This window comes from Haemorhous mexicanus, chromosome 4 (assembly GCF_027477595.1).
Source record: "Haemorhous mexicanus isolate bHaeMex1 chromosome 4, bHaeMex1.pri, whole genome shotgun sequence".
Lineage (NCBI taxonomy): Eukaryota > Metazoa > Chordata > Aves > Passeriformes > Fringillidae > Haemorhous > Haemorhous mexicanus.
This window is the reverse complement of record NC_082344.1, coordinates 39,490,712-39,512,219: the sequence shown is the minus strand read 5'-3', so window position 1 is coordinate 39,512,219 and position 21,508 is coordinate 39,490,712. Positions and strand designations below refer to the sequence as shown.

The window sequence follows — 21,508 nt, the reverse complement described above, 5'->3', positions numbered from 1 at the left end:
GAATAAAGCCCTTGGGGGAAAGCACGTGTGCCATTTCTCTGAGGCGCAGCATTTTGGTTCTCTAGATTCTCTAGGCGTGCTGGGGTGTTATCCCTTTCCTGCAGCACTTGCTCCCGCAAGCGTCTCTGAGAAGGGATGCGATGACCGGGGGGACTGTTCCGGACTGCCGGCTCCGCTCGGGCAGAGGGGGCTCGCACCCCCCGCACCCCCCGCACCCCCTGCCTTCCCCACAGCGGCCCCGCCGCCGCCGCTCGCTTCAGGCCTCCCTGCCTCGCCCGCGGCCGCCGCACATCCCCGGCCCCGTGTCAACCCCGCGGCCGAGGGCTCTGCCGCCCCCCGCGCCCCCCGCGGGCCCCGGGGCCGCCCCCCGGCCAGGCTCCGAGCATGCTCAGTGCCGTCCTGACCTACTTTCCCTGCCGGAGCCGGCAGCGGCGGGAGCGCACGGCACGGGCACGGCACGGCACGGCACGGCACGGGCACGGGCACGGGCACGGCGCGGCACTGCGGCAGCGCCGCGCTCCGCCCGCCCCGGCCCCGGCCGCGGCCGCGGGCCCGGCCCCGGCATGGTGCTGCGCGGGGCGCGCTGAGGGGCGCGGCGGCGGCGGGCGCTGCCGCGGGGCGGCGGCAGCAGCGGCGGCAGCACAGCGGCACCGGCAGCGGCAGCGAGCGAGCGAGCGGGAGCAGCGGGCGGGCAGGTGAGCTGCGCGGGGGGCGCGGGCCGCGGTTCCCCAGCGGGCGGGCGGCGGTCCCGGGGAGGCGCTGCCCGCTGCCGCCTCCATCGCCCGCGCCGCCGGCACCTGCCGCGGCTGCCGGTGACCTGCGAGCTGGCCCCGGTGGCGCGGTGGCTGCGGAACTCCGCGGTGAGACCCAGGCGCGCTGTCCCGCCGGCGGCCGGGGGGGAACCTGGAGGGCCGGAGCAGGGTCCGGTGGCCGTGCCGGGGGAGCGCTGCAGCACGGCCAGGCGGGCACGGCGCTTCTCCCGGGGCGGCTGACGCTCGCTCGCGGCCAGACCGGCGTGGAGCTCGGTATCTCCCCGCGCAACGGAAGCGCAGTAATGCTGTGTTCAGCATGAAAGTTCAGGAGATTATTTCAAATCAGCACCGAGTCTTGAAGGAAAGTGGGCTTCGTTAGGCAAAAAAAGGGAAAAAAAAAAAAAGGCAAAAGCTAATGAGCCCAAGGCTTTACTGGAGCCTTACAGCTCCTGCACGCAGGATGCTCGCTGCTGTCCCACCCTGTGAAGGGGAATGGGAGGTGACACCTCAGTGCAGAGACCTCTTCGGTGGATCTGACTTCAAAGAGAGGTGAAGTCGTGCCACCTTAAATTTAAAATAAAGGATGCCTCCTGATATTTTGCTTTAATTACCCATTTACTTTACAGGCTAGCCTCATAAGATAGTCAATTTCATAAGTGGACTGAGGGAACTAGAATCCAGCACTTCAGAGTTGTTGAACAGAGTGGTCTTGAAATAATCTTTTGAATCCTGTTTCTTAACAGGGCCAATTCCAGCAGTATTGGACAAGGGAGCTTAAGAGAACACAGAGCGCTACTGAGCAGGCACTTTTCTAGTGCATTTGTCTGGAGAGTCTTGAAAGAGACTACACTTCCTAACAGCCCTCTTTCATTTGTTAAATTGAAGCATCTCAAATGGAGCTACTCTGATATCCCCACTTGGGGAAATAAAAGTACCAACTGTGGCAAAATCCTAAATGCAACCTCATTTGACACATGTTTGTCTGAAGGACTGTAAAATTATTTCAAAAGGAGGAACACAAAGGATTTAAGGAGAGGAGAAATATAGCATTTTCATTCTTTAGAGACATTATATTGTAAAAGAATTCCTCTTTTCACTGCAGTAGGACAGACTATGGCAGATCTTTTTTCAGTGGAGATGATGTTTTGCATGGCAGGAATCCTTTGTCTGGCTTAGCATGTACAGTAGCAGCAGCACCATTGATATACTTGTGGTTGCTGTACTAGAAATCCTTTTTTATTAGAAATCTGTCTCATTCAGATTGCAGCATATCAACATCAGTTGATGCTGAGTGCAGCTTACACAGCTGAAGTGCACATTGTGCACCCATTTTTTTTTTTCTGAAGAATTTGCAGTTTTCAGAGGCCTGGACAAACAGCACAACAAACCAAAAAAAAAAAATGTTTTGTGTCCACTGCATATTTCCTGTTCTGAAGGTTCATAAAGTTTAGAGATAAAATCAGTTACTCTTAAAACATTTAACACATGGTGGGAGTGTGGTAGTGAATTCTGAAATGATCTGTATTGTACAGCTCCAGTTGTCTTCCTGCCCTGTCCCATCCCCTTTGCCTCCCTGCAGCTGGACAGGTCCTGCATGAATTTGGAGGAGGAGGATGGAGTTGGCACAGAACCTGGCTAAAGCACTTTCATTCCTTTAACCAAGGGAACAAAACCCAAACTCAGCCAACAGAGGGTCACATTTGTGACACAATGACAGGGGCTTCTGGGGAGTGGTTTAAATGGAAAAAACCCAATCTCCATTTCAGCTCTTGTCTACAGAGTTTGAAACGTGGACCTGGCATTTTTTTTATAGTTTAAGCTTCTTGCCCAGTGTAAGGCACCAGTGAGATGTGGATGCAATTTACAGCAGGGAGAGTGAGCTTGTCAGCAGCTAAAACAACTTGTACCAAGCTCTGCTAGCAAGGTCTTCTTTCTCTCCCACAAATTGCACCTTTACTAGAAGTCTTTGCATGCATGCCTGTGATCCTACTTTGAAATGTCCTGGATTGTAATAATATGTCACCAGAAGACTGGTGTAAGACCAAGGTCTTAGATACTTCCTGAAATTTTTCATTCCTGCCGTCCATTCATGCAAACTTGTGGGCTTTTGCAAATATCTCTCTGTATCCTTAATTTTTAGTTTTCACAATTGGCATTTGACCGTGTCATTTTCTGCCCATATACAGACCCACCATAGAAACATCATTTCCAAGAGAATGGAAAGGTTATCACTTTTCACCAGTTACTGTGATTAAAATCATCCATAGAAGCATTTTAGAGCCATATCAGAAATAACAACCTCTATACAGATGTGTATAAATAACTTTATTTTGGAAAAGGGCCACTGTATGTGTAGGAATTTCTTATCGCTTTAAGAATAACTTACCTAGCCCAGACCTAATATTTAATTGACATGTGTCTGCCACACTGAGAGTTTTATTCCAAGAAAAGATTCTTGCTGATATTTTTAAGTCAAGCAGGGGCCAGGGCACTGCAGCTGCATGTGTGTGTGTGTGTGTGTGTGTGTGTGTGTGGTACACACACAGTACTGGATGCTGAGAAAGTTATGTGCCTTTACTGTGACACTTTTCAATGTGGCATAGACATAACCAGCACACAAGTCTGAAATTATAGAAGTTCTTTAGTAAGCTCTTGAGGGCCTTCAGCTCAATTATTGTATACACATGGCAATACACAGTCATGCTTGGAGAGGGCTGAATTGATCATGTTTGGGTACAAGCAAGACTTAAGCTGCTGTGTGGTGCAGGGCAAACTTGTTTGAATGCATCTTCTGTCCCCTTTGTTACCTGTGGAGGGAAGAGGCACAGACAACTTTAACCTGAAATAATAATTTTCAATTGCAATCAGTCATGAGCACTTAGATTCCTTTAAATTCTCCCTCTGACAAGGTTAATCCTGTCCTAATCATGGCATCTATGTGTAACCTCTTTGCCCTGTATCCCAGCAACCAATAAACATGAAAGCCAGTCATTAAAAAATATATCCATCTTACAGTTCTGTAGGGATAGGGAAGAATAGCCATACTCAAATCTGTTTTGTCCTATTCTTTTTTCTTTTATGTTCCAAATAAAATGGGAGTCTTTTGTTAAGATAGCATAATATAAGCTGTATCAGTACATTGAAAACATTCAGTTGGTCAAAATTTAGACATTAAATAGAATTTTTAGCCTGCAAGGTCCTTCATATCTTTGTTAAAGCAAAATTTAGTTTTTAGTTTTGTGTTATATTTAAATGTCCTACATCTGGAATTTTCCTTCTTCCTTTGGACAAGGAAAACCACTGGATGTACTTAAGGGATGGTTAGCTTTGACAAGCAGAGCCCAAAGGAGGAAGTGGAAGGAAGTGAGCTGGGCCATATTCTGCATTGCTATGTTCTTAGCAGAGTTTCATAAGCCTTGCCAAGAGCATATGAGATCTGTTGCATTTGTTGACTTTGGTTATTTAAACTGTTGGCAGAATAATGCTTACACAGTGCAGGAAGAAATAAAAGATACAAGGTGTGTAAAGAAAAGGAAAGATATGTAGAACTTGGTGAGGCCAGGCGGAGCTCAGATGTGCATGGAAGTACATGTACATCTGAGGGATTCTCTGTGCGTCTTCATTGTTCCTCCTTCCTCAGCAGAGGGAACCCTTAAGCATTGATGCATCTGCATTTACTGCAACAGCAAAACAGCAGCAATGCTGAAAGTTTGCCAGGAGTTGAGCAAGGGACTCTTAAAGCCATACAATGTTTCTGGAATAAGAGCTGTATACAAAACTATATTGAAATGTAATTGTACAGCCTCCATATAAATACAAACACAGAGGAAATCTAGATAATCTATATAAACAAAGTTTTTATTTCTATGAATAAAATTCTTCAAAGCATTTATGTCTAATAACACATAAGCTGAGCCTTGAAAAATTGCCACTATCCAGGGTGTTGAATTTGCTTTATGATCTGGGTAACCTACAACTCAGTAGGATATTTTCATGACAGTACCTGCCTTGATGAAAAACAGCAAGCTTCTCCACTAAATATAGAGCATTGCTTTTGCTGCAGTCATTAAGATACCACATAGAAAGAAAACTCAGATTTCTCAGTGCATGTAAGAGTGCACATCTGAATTACAACTTTTTAATGAGAAGGTAACCATCCAAGCTGCCTGAGTGCTTCTGTTGCTTCAGTGTATTTTGTGAAAAGCTAATTTGATACAGCAGAGATGCTAGAATTACAGGAGCTGTGGCATCAAAAGGGGATTTTCCAGAGGTTTGGCATTCTTAAGGTACTTTTAGATAACCTCTCCAATAATTACCCACTGACAGCCTTCATTCTTCTTCAGGTTAATGGATTAGCATCTCTTGAGCATTCATTGACATCAGGAGAGTGCACATCAGACCATTCAAAGACTTGGTCAAATCAATGGGTCCATTCAAATTTTTAAAGTGAAGCTCTAGGATGCCATGTGCTTGCTAGTTTTGCAATATTAAGACATGAAGTAGGATAAAGAGAATAAAGAGAGACATGAAGTAGGTAAAGAGAAACAGGAAAAATTTACAGTAAAAAAATTTTTAAACATTTACACACAGATAAAGGCAAAATGAAAACTCTTCCATTGTACAGCTACTGAATAGAAAGGCATTTGCTTCTTCCCCTAAATGAGAAGTCTGGATATAACATTAATTTTCAATTACACTTTATTGCTTGCTGCTGTCTTGCTGCAGTGTCTTGTTACACTATGGAACCCTGAAACTAAGACAATTGTATCCTTATGATGATTCTTTCCTTTGTTACCCCCTACAGTGTTGTGTGTGTTCAGACCAAAATAATTTTATAATACAAAAACTGATAATGACTAAGTTTTGATCAGGTTCTGCCATTAATGGTAGAATAAGCTACAACCCTTTATTTTTCCATTTTCCTTTTTTTCTTTTTTTGTTATTTATCATTTGTCACCTTACAAAACAGATTGAAAAATGTTTGCCTGTAAGAACTTACCAATACCTGCAAAACATACAATTAATTTATAGGCTTCTTTGTTATATATTTTTTTTTTTAGACAGTAGTGCTGGAAAAGGTCTCCAGGTTGCCATACTGACAGCCCTTCCTATTCACTGCCCAGAGTCATAAACTCAGAGGATAGTGCATATACAGAACTTAAGTCCCCACATTAGTCATAGTCTGTCATAATCTATGAATCTGTACTTGTAAATTATATACAGTCTCTCTTGAATCTTCATAGATTCCCAGCCCTTATTTTATCCTGTGTCAAGAAATCAAGACAATCACCTTGAGGGAGATTATTCTCCCATTCTCCTCTATCCTTGTGAGACCCCACCTTGAATATTGCATCTAGGTCTGAGGTTCTCAGCACAAGAAAGATGTGGACAGGGTGAAACAAGTCCAGCAGAGGGTAATGAAGATGCTCAGAGTTCCCTTGGCTGGAAGTCCTCTCTATATGGTAAAGACGAGATGTACTGTTCTCATCGGGTAAATACAATGCAGAAGGCCAAATTCCTTTTTTTTCAATCTGTAGTCAACACTCTCAGCCTGTCTTATCATTCTAAAATGCTGCTAACCCAAAAAAACTATGAAGGAGCTCATGAAGACAATTTCCCAGCAATTTTTAAGATAAGACATATTTTTTCCCATTTTCTTCCCCAAGGCAATTCTTGTATTTGTGTTTCTGGAGTATTGGAGTTTCTTTAGTTTGGTGGGGGCGTCTCTGGGGCTCATCTGATTCAACAGCCTTTTTAAAGTAGGGTCAGTGTATACCAGCTCAGTCAAGTTTTGAACTTCTCAAAGGATGGGGATTCCATAGACCATGTGGGCAACCTATTGCAGGGCTTTGACTGACTTCCTGCATAAATGGTTTTTTCATATTCATAATTTCTGTTGTTGCAGCATGTGTCCTGTGTCTCATGCCCTTTCACAGCTCAGAGGAGCCCATGTCTGTCTTGTCTATACCCTCCAACCCTCCATACCCTCCAGGCAGCAAGTGTGACACCAGGCGACTGAGCAGACATGGCCAGGGCTCAGCCCTGTTGAGAGGTTTCCTAAAGTTCCCAGGCAGCTGAAGGCAGCTGAAGAGACTAAATAAGCATATAGCTGGGGACTGCTGCCCAGTTGGGAATCCAGATGTGCAGGAGGAACTCTTCATCTTACAAACACCACCAGCAGGTCACCTATTCAACATAGCCAGGGAAACAGAAAGCCATTAAACTACAAAGGACTGAAATCCCCCACTCCAGGAGAATGAAGAGCAGCTCTTCTGGAGCCAAGCATTAATATTTTATCAACTGACAAATGAGTAGAAAAATAAGTCAGAAATTTTCTGCTAGCTGTAAATGAGTGACATTTCTTTTCCTCTGCATGTCTGGATCCTAATAATTAGACCTTTTCAGTAGGTGGTTCTCACTCATAAGCCTATGAACTGGCAGTGAGCTTCTCACCTGTGTGGCATAAGTTCCTTCATTTGCGTTCCTGTTTCACTAACACCTGTGAACTTTTACTTTTGCCCACTCTTAAAAGACATTGCTAATGGAAACTAGGAAAAGTAGCAAGTAGTTTTTGAATAATAAAAAACTAGCCTTATTTTGTTTTGTAGCATCAGCCTTTATACTTCTTTTAGACAAAGGAAACCTAGAATGAAAATTTTCTTGGTTACTTACAAGCCAAGGAGGATAGCATTGGGATGTTAAAGCTATAGGAGGAAAATTTATGCGTTATGCAGTAAGCTGGCTTCTTGTGCTTCACTTGTGAATTGAATAACCTCACAGTTAATAGGATTGCACATTGTTCTAAGAATAAGAACAGGCCAGTTTTACAGATATGAGCAAGCCAGGAAAAGGTATGCATCACTGCCCTCCTTTTCTATTCTTTTGTGCTCTGACAATGTTGTTCTGCACAAATGCAGCACTTACAACCATGACCCTGCACCATTCCCTTTGGTAGCAGTAGTATGGGAAGCAAACACATCTGTGACATGAAAAAGTAAATGGTAAGTCAAAACACGTCTTTGATTAATGTTCCTAGGTGTGTATGTCAGTCCTAGATGTGTCTTCTGTTTAGACTGATGCCCGATCTTGGACAGAGAAGTTGTAACTGCAGCTTTTGTCTGCCTTTCACATTAATTAGGAGTATCATGCTGCAGCTCTGCTTTTTCTGGAGCACGTTCCAGGAGACTTCTCTGGATAGAAATGCATAAGAGAGCATGCTGCTCTCTCTCATTGAGAGCTGGCTGTCATGTGTTCTCATTTGGCTCAAGTTTTTCCTTGGAAGTTAATCTCACAAGCAGTAAATCTGTTACTTTAATATTTTCAATTTACACCATTTGGGTTGGGGAATTGAAAAACAGAACTATTTAATCTATGGATCACTGGCAAGCATTGTTGAGTGGCCAATGTTGCTCCAGATACAATACAGCAGGAAAGTTTCCTGTGTACATGTTCTAGGTGCTGGAGGAGGGTTTGGGGATTCCTTTCATTCCATCTTCAGAGGCAAGTCTGAATAGCTTAGAATAGCCAGGGGTGTTCTTTTTCCATTTCATGCACCACAAATTAAAAAAAAAAAAGAATAAAAGTCTATGTAACCACATTAATTATATTATATAGAGTTTTATTTTTTGTAAGTATTTTAGCAGTAGCTCATATGCTTTGGTGATTACATTCTTTCCATGACCAGAAATTAGCTCTTTGTTTATAGTGACCTTTTCATGGCAAAAATGCTCCGAGCCTTAATCTGTTCCTATGAAGCAAGTCTTGTGATTGCAGATGTCCTCCCTCTTTAGAGTACTGGGTTACTCTCAGTCTCAAGGAGTTATTACAGGAATCTTTGTTTTAGTTTAGTCAATACAGCTTTCTCTGTCTTAGGTCAGATTAAAAGGTTACAGTTTTGGCTGCCTTTGTCAGGTTTATCATGGGTCAATTGCTGCCTCTTGTGGCCAAGATCCTGGGCGACACTGTACCTACTTCTCCAGTACTCTGGATTCTCTTGCTGCTTTGCCAGATATCACTACCAGTCCTATTCTGGTCTCAGTCTTCTCCCCATTTAGTTGTGTAATTAAACCATAACTCATTACATCACTTATGTTTAGCAAAGCAGCTGTCTTCCAGATCTGCGTTCCCTGATGCACTCAGGCTGCTCTTGCGCCTATGGCAAAGCAGGAGGACAGGAGCTCTCAGCAAATCTTCCTTTGCATCAGCGTCTGGTGTGAGCACATTTTCTACCCTTTCAGTTCTTTCTCTGCTTCTTCCTGCTTTCCTAATCTGACTCTAGCATTTTTGGTCACGCTCAGCAGGTTTGCAGAGGGTCCTGGACATTCAGGTCCCAGCATGGCCACCCTGTAACTTTCTTGCATCAGCTGGGGCTGAGAAAACCTTCTTTGCTTTCTTCCATCTCTTTTTGTTTCCTTATAACCTTGGAGAGGATGATCACCAAAGGAAAGATTGCCTACTGCTTCCTACTTGCCCTGGGAACATTTGTCTAAACTTGTATCTTAAAACACCATTCTTCAGAGAGATCTCTCTCTGTCTCCTCAAACATACTCAGGCACTTCCCTTGATGGCATATGAAAGCAGCAAGCTTCATTTCCAAACATTCTGCTTTAAACCTACTGCCTGATTATTCTTCATATTAGCCCCCAAACTGTAGTTATTTCAAATAGAAATTTATCTACAAAGTTATTTAGTATTTTCTTAATATTCTACATTCCAGGAACATACATGAGAGAGTACATTCCCAGGAATAAGAAGAAGGAGTAGGTAAGAATCTTACACAGTAGATATAAATTATTCATCTCTGTTTCCTAAGATTTACTGCAGCTATTTATGGTTCCATTCTGGGCCAGAATGAGGGAGTCACTGATTACCTTCAGACAAGGAGTCAACCCCTTGGCCATACTGTGGACCAGTCACACTTGCCATCACTACACAAAGGTACCGTTTCTGCTTCCATATGCTCTGCATTCCAAACAAGTAAACATACAGAACAGGCAATGCCTTACTGCCCTCACACCTTCCAAACCTCCACTCACATCCCTGTGCTGTGCTGGTTCAGTGGGCCATCATCTACCTTGATCAGCTTCCTAATACACTGCTGGTCCCTTCCTTATGGGTTTTCTGTTCAGCCACTGTGGAGATGCTATTTCATTTCCTTCTGGAATGCAAATTGCTCTCCACAAAAAACACCTTTTTTTGATTGCTACTGATTTTTCTGCTGTAAAAATATATGATAGATCCAAATACAGTAAAAACAAGCCCCAGACAGCAATTGGAACACACAGCTTATTCAGTTTATATTATCTTTTGCCCATCCCATTGTCTTAATCCAGCCAGTCTCTGTTCCTGCTCCTTTGCCAGGAAGTGTGATATTTGCTTTTTTGTATGGCGCAATGCAGATCTGTGACACTGTACAGAAACATTTTATAGACTGAATATGTGTAATCATGAAGAATGTCAGTCTCCAAGGTTAATGGAGTAGTAGAAATGAGATGTAGTTACTGAAGTGAATAGGCAGAACTGAAGGTTTTTCCCCAAACTGCTGACTCAGACAGAGTGTACCTTCAAAAGCACAGACTCTACACGCTTTGCATAATTGGGAGTAGATTTCTGAAGTCATTGTTTATATAGCTTTATATTACAAATGTGATTTGCATATTAATTTAAAGTTATAAATTATTCTGTCTCTTCAAGAGAAATACTTCCACATTCAGTAATTATAAAAGCAGAAAAAAAAACAAGGACAGGCTTGAAGGTGGGACAGAGCTCTACATCATGCCAGCAGTTTATCGAAAAAAACATAGGTTTTAATTTCTAGTAATGCTTCATCCTGTAAAATGGAAGAATTCATTTGCTTTTTCAATAACACTGTATCTATTTGTATGAAAGCAAGTTTGTTGCTTTCCAGAGAATAGAGGAGCATAACAAAACTACCTACATCAAGTATTACCAGTGCAAGATGGTAAGGTTGCTTTCTTTCCTTTTTGAATACAAAAGAAAATAAGGATGGGGATTTTTCATTTGTTTCTTTTTATTTTAGCATTTTGTTTTCATATAGAACTGATCTAGGGAACTGATCTTGTCAGCAGTTACTATGTGTGCTAAGGCAAATGAGTTACCATGAGTCAAATGTATATTTAAGAAAATAGAAACTTTTTTGAAATGGAATTTGTCATTTGGGGAAAGTTCATTAGATAGTTTCCTATATTCAGATTCCAGATAGATTCCTCTATCTAATAAATTTCACTAAGTTTCAGTTATTTACCTTAGAAACACATAAGTAAAACCAGTATAGTTGGATACTCTGTGATTTTAGCATGATTTGTGGCCTTTAGACTCTTAAGTGAAATTTTCCAAGGTGCTCATTTTGAGGCCAACACTGTGCCTTCAGTCAGTACTGAATGCCAATTGTGTTCACTGGGAGCATAATGAGGCCAATAGAGAGCACTTTTGTAACACCCCCCCACCCCCAACCCTGTCCAGAAACTGAAATCACTGCTTCAGAAAGGCCTCATTGTGGGTGATTAGTTGAAGGAAAATACTGAGGGAGAATGTGCAAAAAGTACACAGGCAAAATGCTTCATGCCACATAAGGAACGGAAAAGTCCTAACTTCATTTGAATCTCAAAGGAACATTAACCATAATTATGTTACTAGCAAGTACTCTTCTTTACAAATCTGCTCTAAAAATAGCAACACTGAAATTGTTTTATCAAGCATTAAATACCCTTTTTTAAGAATAATCTTCCATGCTATGTTTTAGCTCAGACAGCAGTAGCTTAAGAAAAGTGAATGGTCTGAGATGTTTTGCTGTATGTGCTGCTGTGTTTGGGAAAAAAATGTGTATATCAAAGATTCCAACATTAGATCCAAAAACCCTTCCCTTGCTCTTTCTTACACCATGTTTCACAGTTCATCTAAGACCATGCATGTGATAGAGTTGCAGCACCAAACTGGTAGTGACAGCTTTTAACGTGCCATACCTCCTTTTTTCCTGTTGATTTTGCAAATGGTTAAAAAAAAAAGGAAAAAATCTGTTGAACTTTTGGCATAAAACTGTAGCTGCTACTGTAGCTAAGCTGCTGCTAAGAGTCTAGGTGATAAAAGCTTTCTCCTACGCCTGTCACTCTGAACAACACCATTGTCAGGAAAATGTATGCATCTTTTTCCAGTAAGGATAAGGACTGTGATAACATTAGCATTTAGACAAGACGCTGCACTGATGATTGTGAAATGCATTAGTGGATGTGTCAGTGTTTTAAAAGAGCATATCTAATGGACTGTTTATATATGCCATCTCACTATACTTACTTATTTATTTTATAGGATATTTTAAGCATAAAATTGCACAGATCAAAGTAGAACTCTCCTGTGACCTGCTCACCTCAAGGACTCAACAGAATCAGTTCCCAGCCACTCGTGTACACCACTGAAGGAAAATGGACATACTGAACAGCCGCCACTTTTTGTACTTTCTGCCTACCACACGCCTTGTCATCTTATTAGCAGCTTTGACCACTGCTGAGGATGTGAGTAACAGCACTTTCAACCGCACTGACACACAGCCGGGGGCCGCGCCTGTGGTCATCTCCCGCATCGACCACATCATAGTCAAGGAGGGCAGTAGTGCCTTGATTGACTGCAATGTCCAAGGGAGTCCCAGCCCACGTTACAGATGGTACAATTCCAATGGCCGCCTGCTCCAAGAGGAGGAGAATAAAGGTAGGATCTTAGGAATAGCACTGATGTAGCCTGTGCACAGACACGTCTGGACAGCATGTTGACAAATAACCTGGATTTAATGGCCTGGCTGTGGTATTTTCCTGTGTGAAAATAAAAGAAAGCTCGGTGGCAGTTATAAATTTTTTATGCACACCTTGGAAGAAAACAGTAACTTTTTATGTGTTATTTATAGCAACACATAGCAAGAAGCTGAAGCAATTAACAGAAGTTGTAGACAGGCCTCTTTTCATTGGAAGACTTCATGTTTGTTCTGTTTCTCATTCTGTCCTCCTTTGTTCTTCTCTGGCACCAAAAAAAGATTAAAAAGCTGTTTCCCAACTCAAAGGAAGATTCTCATGACATATGAGAATTGTTTGTTGGCGTGAACTCAACACAGCTAACTCCCTGGTCTGCCTGCTGTCTTAATATGCAGTGCCATGGTAGTGTGAGAAACAGGAGATGCCCTGAACAACCAACTGCAAAACCTATATAGGGCAGCAGTCAGGACAGGCCAAATTTGAGCCTTCCCGGCTTTAGTTAAGACTCTTCAGTGGCATTTGCCAAAGACCATAATTACACACGAGCTTATTTTCCTTAAATGGAAGGTTTGAGTGATAATTCCAGTTATACTTCTAGTTACGCTTCTAGAGTTTGAGGGAAGTGTGGGTATATGGAAGGTGTTTTTCTCATGTAATTCTTCCATAGTGACTGCTTTGTTCACAGCATGATGAAATAAACTCTTAGTTGTAAGATAGTGTGCCTAACTAATGGCTGACCTGACAGCGAACTCTGCTGTGACAGGAGTAACAATTGACCCAGCTTGTGTAAGAGCAGTGTGTATCTGTAAAAGCTTACTGGATAACTGGTTATGTTTTACAATACAGCGTGTTATAATTTTCTGATTTAAGCTACAGAAAGGAACTACTTGAGCTGGTAAGCAAACTTTCAAACATGATTTGTGTGGTTGTGGCAACATAAAGTGATTAGTGTGCTGGAGTGTTTTGCTTAGGTTCACTAATAGAAAATTTCCCCTTTAGTAAGGCATCTAAATTTAGGTCTTTGTGTAGTCAGCTGAGAGAGGTAGCTAAACCAAACATTTAGGTAGATGAGCAAAAACTTTGACCAAATCAGTAAAAAGTGCAGATGTAGTATTAAGACAACATCACTTTAACTTAGAATTTCAACAGTGAAATACCTCCTTTAGGAGACTGTCTTTCTGTAAGAAATGTTTCCTAGCTTGAGACCTTTCTTTGTGGTGTTAAGTATGGCATTGAAGTGTTATCAAAACCCACCAATGATACCTTTTTGAATCATTGTTTTCTTATGTGGGTCAATATGTCTGTCAGGATCCACTGGCATAGACCCAGTCACTGAGTTCAATGCCGTTATGTCCTTTACAACAGCTGGAGCCAGGATACATCACAAGGCATCTTGTTATTTCACAATTAATTGAAACCTACTTTGCAAAAAGGACCAGCATTCAAATTCAAAGAAATACTGAGCAGTGAATATTCTGCATTTTTTGTTATGCTGGAGGTGGAGGAAGAAGTGTCATCTGTTACAGAGTCTAATTAATATTTCCTCTGTAAAGGAAATATTTATTAGCCTAAATTTAGCAGATTGGGGTAATTTTTTTAATGTAATTTTTTTAATACTGATTTTATTCATTCTGCATTTTTTTAATTTCAGGCAAAATGATTCAGCTGTTTTCAAGAAATATGCTAGGGTAAAAAAAAATATTGTTTCATTTAAGTTAAAACTTCTAAGTAAGAGGATAAAAAAGACATAATTAAGAGCCCTCTGTACACATGAATGGAGGCAGGGATCTTGTGGGAATACTTTATACATAGGCTTCTACTGGAGAAAATGTGAAACAATTTGGGTAAGGCATGTTTAACTAGAAAAACTTTAAGGAACTAAAAATCTTAATTCATTACCAATTAATTAAGTGGCAAATACAGTAACTGGGTTAATCTTGAATCACTTAGTAGTGATAGGAGTGATGGGTTATTTGAAACATGTTGTTTCAAATTCAGTTTCGTACCTAAACTGTTCTACTGTGCCAGTTTCAAAGAATATCAAGTGTGCATGTATATGAAATGTATATGTCCATGCAGCAAAGTTATCAATTGTATTACATTGATAGAAATTACTTTTAAAGGTAAAAGAAGTTCTGTCGTGGTGTGTAGAGGTTCTTACCGACAAACAAGGCATTCCCTGTCATGGCTCTTCTCCTTTCCAGCTATTTTACTCCTCTTATCCTACTTCCCACTCTTTAAAATTATACTTCAAAATCAGTTTCTCAACACCTCAGTGTAGTGTATGATGTCTAACATGTTAGGGGTTTTAAAGTTTATATTAACAGAATTATATGAGATACTGTAACAAAACGCCAAAAATAACCCAATTGTAAGTAAATGCATTTTCAGGGAACAAAACAAGGAGGGTTTAAGTAGGTTTTTCTGCCTCACAATCCTGTTGATCCTTCTTGAAGGACCCAACTCCTTCAATTCACTTCTTTGAGGAAATGTGACCTGTGTTTGGGAGACTCTCTGGAGTAGTCCTATCTTTTTGTCTATCTTTTTAGCCTAACTGACCACAGGATTGAGATAGATGGGATGCATATTAGCATTTTCTATGAGACCCTTTTAGGGCATGCTCTGACTATCGAAAGTTGATGTAAGGGATTTGACAGTAGTAGTAACACAGCTAGGATCTCAGGCCTTTATGAAGGTAAATTCTTTGTCTTCTTGTGAACATTATTTCCTTCTTCCAAAACCTGAAGCCTGATAAAGCCAATATTTAAGACTATGCTGATCATGTGACAAAATACTTCTAAGTTACTCTGTTTCCTCTCCAACAGGAAAATGGTGGTTTCTTGACAATGGGCTACTAAACATTACCCGCGTGTCATTTGAAGACAGAGGTAAATACACGTGTGTTGCATCTAATACGTACGGCAGCGTTAACAATACTGTGACGCTGAGGGTTGTTTTTACCTCTGGAGATATGGGAATCTATTACATGATTGTCTGCCTTGTCGCTTTTACCATTGTTATGATACTGAACATTACTCGGTTATGTATGATGAGCAGTCATCTGAAGAAAACCGAGAAAGCAATCAATGAATTCTTCAGAACAGAAGGGGCAGAGAAACTTCAGAAGGCCTTTGAGATTGCAAAGCGTATCCCAATTATCACATCAGCCAAAACGCTTGAGCTTGCCAAAGTAACCCAGTTCAAGACCATGGAATTTGCCCGCTATATTGAAGAGCTTGCTCGGAGCGTACCTTTGCCACCTCTCATCATGAACTGCAGGACTATAATGGAAGAAATTATGGAGGTTGTCGGTCTGGAGGAACAAGGACAAAATTTTGTACGGCAGGCAGCAGAAGGTCAGGAGACCACTGAAACTGATGAGCTTTATATGATCCCAAATGCTTTGACGCGCAGTGAATCTCCCACAGGTGACTCGGACGCATCGTCACTGCATGAGCCACCTCAACAGATTGCAATAAAAGTGTCAGTTCACCCATTGTCCAAAAAAGACTGCATGGATGGTCAGTCACAGGAAAGCATGCAGTTGGACACCAAGGAAGAAGACACTCCTCAAACACCAGCACTTCCTGTGGAGCCCCCTCCTGAGCCTTCTGCTGAACACAGTTCTGATGACACAGCATTGGCAAATGACAAAAATACATGTGTTATATATGAAAGCCATGTATGATAGTTACTCCTGAATCTATGCATAGCAGGAAAATCAGGTGGAGCTCTTTTAAAAATACATATTGTACTTGCCGCTAAGCCTTACCTGGAGACTATCATAGCAAAAGCATGTAAGTGGATTATTTGGCACTTTCTTCTCAGTTTCAGTTTAGTTTACCATGATGTATGGCAGAGTAATTGCTATTACATTAATATTAATTGCTCTTTTTGATTAGGAGTATTTCCAAGAAACATTTACCTCAGCATTTTCTAGGATGGAGTCACCTGTAGTGGCTCCTGGAAGTCAATGGTAGTCTTCGGTGTAGGACACTTGAACTTACTAAACATAAAACTGGTTTCCATTTTCCTCCTTCACTCTCATTATTTCCATCTATTGCATTTTTGCAAATATTAACTTGTGAATTTGAAATATTGCCCAAGAGGCAGCACTCCAGTAGCCAAATAAAATCCTAATAGATCCCATTTACAAAGCCTGTTTGCTCAGCTGCATTGTGATTTAGAGGGCTATTAAAGAAAGTTAAAATGTTTCCATTTCATTTGAGACCACACTGCTTAGCCACATGGGAAATAGTTTTCCCTTTTTCATGGAATGGAGATGCCAACAATCATTTGTTTTGCATGAAGAAACAACTTTGAGGTGTATATTACAGACGGGAAAGCCATCAGAAAGTTGCAGTTCAACGGCTCTGCAGGGGTTTTTTGCATACATTTGAGCAGTTTCTATGTTGCTGGAAGTTTATACAGCAGACAGCTGCAAATATGCAAGATGTCTTATTTTGAAGTAATGTGGAAGCAGTAACTATGTACTACCTTACAAGAAGATATGCAGGTTCCATAACAGTCCTGGAAATGCCAGTAGTCAGTTGATAACAAGGCTGAAATAGCAAAGTACCCTTTTATTTAGCTTCTTAATTTTGGTATTCTGAAGATCAATTCTAAATTCATATATAAGGATCAGTTTGAGAGTTGTATCCAAACTGAAAAAAAAATATAATCAAGTGTCCTATAAAATTACAAAGACAGTCATGCAAACTGTTAAATGTGATATAATTGCATTGAGATTTTGGGAACCTCCTACGTGTAGGATGTTCACTGCTCGAGTACACGTGACTCTACCCCAGTAAAGCTTCAATGATCGTAGCAATTGTGGTGTTAAAAAGGATCAACATCTCTGCCAGGAAATGCCAGGAGTGGAAGGGAAGTAATAATTTCTCTTGCAGATAGACAATAAAAAGTACCTTCTCTGCAGTGAGTTTGGAAAGAAATCACTTACAAGGAGTTTGTGTAGAGTTAATAGCATATTACTTAATTACCTGACACGTTTAGTTTGACACTAATGAACAAACTATCACCTTATAGAGTTTAAGAAGGATTGTAGTATAAATATAGATACTTAAAATAAATCTGGAATCAGGTATACTGTAGAAAAAGAAGTCTCTTAGGTCTATAAGGAGATGATACATGGATGGCTCTCTGGACATTTTAACAAAGCAGCCACATCTTCATAGGGTGTCTGTTGGAGGCAATCAGTTATATTAACTGCACAGGTAATCAAGATCAGACAAAGTCAGTGTTGCAGGTACATAAAAGAGCCCTTGATAATGAACTGAGGTCTTGTGTCAACTTCCTTATGTTAAAGTGCAGAGCCTCACCAGCAGTGCAATACAGGAATACCCCATGACTTACATGGGTGATGCAGAGATGGCTCCATATTTATCTTTCTGTGGTTATTAAAAAAAAAATACTTGTTTAATAATTGACTTCAGATTTTACAACCAGTTTGTAAGAAATGTCAGCATTCAGATGTCTCATTTTTTTGTGCTTACCACAGTGGCAGGTTTCTACACAAAATGCATTTGCACAAGCTCAAAAGGAAACATGCAAGGGCAAAGTCCTCTTAGGAATGTGACTGGAAACATTTGAGTTCCAGTGAAGCAATATAAATGTAAGACAGAAGTTAGTTTAAAAGAATACCATTAAGAACCTCACTTCTGACCAGTGTGATTGACAGTAGTAGTATGATGCAAACTTGTCTGAATCCAAAGGACATTTCTGTTTAGTGTTCACATCAGTTTTTCAAGTTACTTGATTTGCTTCTGATATGAAAAAGGACAAGGGCAGAAACAAAAGCAGGAACTTGCACCAAACTCCTTTAATTCACCTTAACCTCCTGAGGAGAGGAACACTGATATTTCTGCCTGTCCAGCATTTACAAACAATGCCCATGCATTCTAAAATTGCCTACCTGGTGCCCAACTAAGATTGCACAGATAAGCAAGGATGTTCTCCTTGAAAGCATAAAAATAACTTTTAAATTACACTTTTTTTTTTAAAGTTATAAAAATATTTATTACAGTATTTTAATTTTAATCTTTTTAGATTATGAAGTTTTTACAGTAGAGATCAGCCTCTTTAGTATTTATTGAGAAACATTTGAGAGCAAACAATCCCCATGGATTTCTTCAGTATCACTGTGTAAACTTCCTTGAAGATACAAATGGTGTTTTTCTCCAGAGGCTGCCCACAAAGGGCACGTTTGAAGTACACACAAATGCACATTGCAAACCACATGTAAGCAACCAGTACTTGGATCAGATACATGCCATACATGGAGGGCTGGATTCCTGCTGTTGCAAGGTCAGAGGGAACCCTGGATTTTCTAGAGCTGGAGTCAGAGATGAGAGTTCACAGGTAGGACTGCTCCAGCCAGTCTGGACATTTAGCTTTATGTTATTATCAGAATAAAAACTAAACAGCACTGTAGCTAAAGAAAATACAGATTTTATCCAGAACCGATGGTTCTGGTTTATGTGGTTTTTTGGTGGTTTTGTATCTGCTGCTCAGTGTCTTATGCACCCATTATATGACACTCCTAAGCCTAAAGCTTTTTATATGTTTTCAGGAACTTCCTTTGTGGAAGACAGATGGGAAGCAAGACCCAAACCTGTCTTTCCTGTTCCAAACTTTCCAGCTGTGCTATTATAAAGTATGCAATTATGTCTCACAGTATTTCTTAGCACATGGCTATTTTATGATCCAAAAACAAAACTAGCAAACATAAAATTAATAATGGCTATAAGAAAATATTAATGTTTGCATTGTTATATATTTTCATGCACCTTTAGCACTTCAGGGGCATTAATCTGTTCCCATCATTGGACTATGCACACTTTTTGTTGCATTTTTCTATTTATTGTTCCACCAAACACTAATGGTTCTTAAAACACTCAGAATCTGGAAAATCCAGTCCAACTGAAATTACATTCTAAAAGCAAAGGAACACCAAACCAGGTTTAATAAGGAAAAGAGATTTGCACAATTATATTTACACCATTTTCAAACAGTTTTGCCAAACTTCATGAAAGATGACTAGATTTCTGCAGCAGAAAAAATCAGTGTTGGATTTGAATTTCACACTTATTATTCTTTTTTCGGTAAATGTAAGACCATACTAATCAGATCACTTAACCATAGTATTCACTATCTATTTTCTCTGCATTCTCTTTTTGAGCAGCATTTGTTTCCTGCTGGTCCTTTTTTTTGTTCTCTCATTCAAGCATGTTTGTGATGAAACCTATCCTTCAGGGCTTTTTTTGTCTGTCGTATAAAAAATTTAAAAGAACCCATAGACCAGCATTTTGTGCAGGTTTGTTGGTACTTGGTAAGGCACAGAAGTACACTCCTGTGCTTAAAAGTTACTGTATAATCATAAGACTTGCAAAATGGCATATACAGGCAGAGGTTGATTTTTTTTAAATCAGTGCCTGTTTTATTCTAATGTAGGTACTATGTCAGTTCCTTGATTTGCAGTTACCTTTTGACAAAAGTACTGTAACATATAACCAGGGCTTTCTGACTTTCAGTTTGGTCAGATTAACTAATTCTAGAAAGTGTTAACAGTGTCAGATTTTCAAAGTTCTCATGGGATATCTTGGCAGCATGCTATTTTAAGAGTTGGCCTCTTAAGTATGCCATATTTAGTGGGACAACTGAAAGCTTCTTAGATGCAAAGGAAATGCTTGCACTAAAGTCTCGTAAGTTATATTTCATTTATTATGAAATCTTTTTTGGTTTTACAAGAAATGTAAGACAAATATGAATGTGTTCTTTTGAGAAGCAGTTGCTGTATTTTGATTTAAATAACTGTTATGATTTTATAGCTCACGGCCGTAAACCACAAAGAGAAAAGTTCATGCTGAAGTGGCAAAATGAAATGTGATGTAGCTTGTACATTGATCATTGTTTCAATAAAGAATTTGCACAGAGTATGCTGAGTTTGTACACATTCAACGAGATATTTACAGTGCCACAACGCCACTTTCCCACAGAAATGGATACTTAATGGCATACATCCTGCACTGATTTTTGGAATAATCAGCTCAAACCTTTTCTATGTCCATTTTATGTCGCTGTCTTACCTTCCTATACTTTCTTCTGTCCCCAGCAGCTCTGCTGTGCCACTTCTCAAATAGGAACAGAATGAAGTTAGTTGTCAGGGCAAGTGTTTCTGCACCCCAGGCACCTCTGTTCCAAACTGACCTTTTATAAGTCCCCAAATGGATTTTTTTCCCCCAGCTGTACCAAGCTCTAATGTTGTGTACTATATTTAGCTCTCTGGCTCCCAGGCCCAAACTGAGTCATTTTACTCTTCCAGTAAGACTGACTTGTGAGTCTGTGGTATCATATGTAAGTCTGTAAACTGGGCAAAGGCAGTAATATAAACTGAAGCTAAGTGACCAATGTCTTATTCAAGATCATAATGTATGGCAGCAAATTATAAATGTGGCAGACTAAGAACTCTCAAGTTATGTTATGAGAAGCTATTTCACACCACAAGACGAGGCAAAAATGAGAAAAGAAAGTCCAGCCTTGCATAGCATAAAGAATACATGTAAAACCTTGCTTCTGATTGAGTAGAAATTCATCATCACTAACAAATCATTTTGCCATTCTATAGCCAGGTTCTATTTTGAGGATAGATTCCTGTTACATCTACTCTAACCAGAACCTTTCCTATGTAACTAAGGACCTTAATATTACCAGAGTTATCTAAAAAAAGAGCCTTCTGTCCCTTATTTGCCATTTAAAAAATAATTTTCAGGACTATTTAGCTATGTATCAAATGCTACTCACAGACTACCACCCTGTCCTCTTGTGTAGCCACAGAGTTTGAGATCTCATGTTGAAGATGCAGAAGCTGGACCTTCTGAAATATACTTGCCTTCTTTTGTACAGGTTTCAATTTTACCACACAATTAGCCATTTGTATTTATTAACAATTCAGGTCCAGTCATTCTCAATTGGTAAATA

The 21,508-nt window shown here is 40.4% G+C and overlaps 1 protein-coding gene and 1 long non-coding RNA gene across 4 annotated transcripts in view; one reads left to right on the top strand and one right to left on the bottom strand.

The window, feature by feature from the left end:
* The first annotated feature begins 592 nt into the window (after positions 1 to 592).
* On the top strand, positions 593 to 20,464 carry MFAP3L (microfibril associated protein 3 like). 3 transcript variants are annotated; one of them, XM_059844527.1, is made up of 4 exons: positions 593 to 695; positions 9,469 to 9,515; positions 12,078 to 12,473; positions 15,337 to 20,464. In XM_059844527.1, exons 3-4 carry the CDS (start codon positions 12,191 to 12,193, stop codon positions 16,197 to 16,199), a joined length of 1,146 nt encoding a protein of 381 aa, XP_059700510.1. In that variant the 5' UTR covers positions 593 to 695; positions 9,469 to 9,515; positions 12,078 to 12,190; the 3' UTR covers positions 16,200 to 20,464. The 3 variants fall into 3 exon arrangements, with proteins under 3 accessions (XP_059700510.1, XP_059700512.1, XP_059700511.1); XM_059844529.1 differs by lacking the exon at positions 9,469 to 9,515; XM_059844528.1 differs by lacking the exons at positions 593 to 695; positions 9,469 to 9,515 and adding an exon at positions 9,596 to 9,689.
* Positions 7,343 to 21,508, bottom strand: part of LOC132326418 (uncharacterized) — a 70,615-nt gene continuing 56,449 nt past the window's right edge. Inside the window, exon 3 of the long non-coding RNA XR_009486229.1 lies at positions 7,343 to 7,395. This is a non-coding gene — a long non-coding RNA (uncharacterized LOC132326418). The remainder of the gene's footprint in view (positions 7,396 to 21,508) is intronic.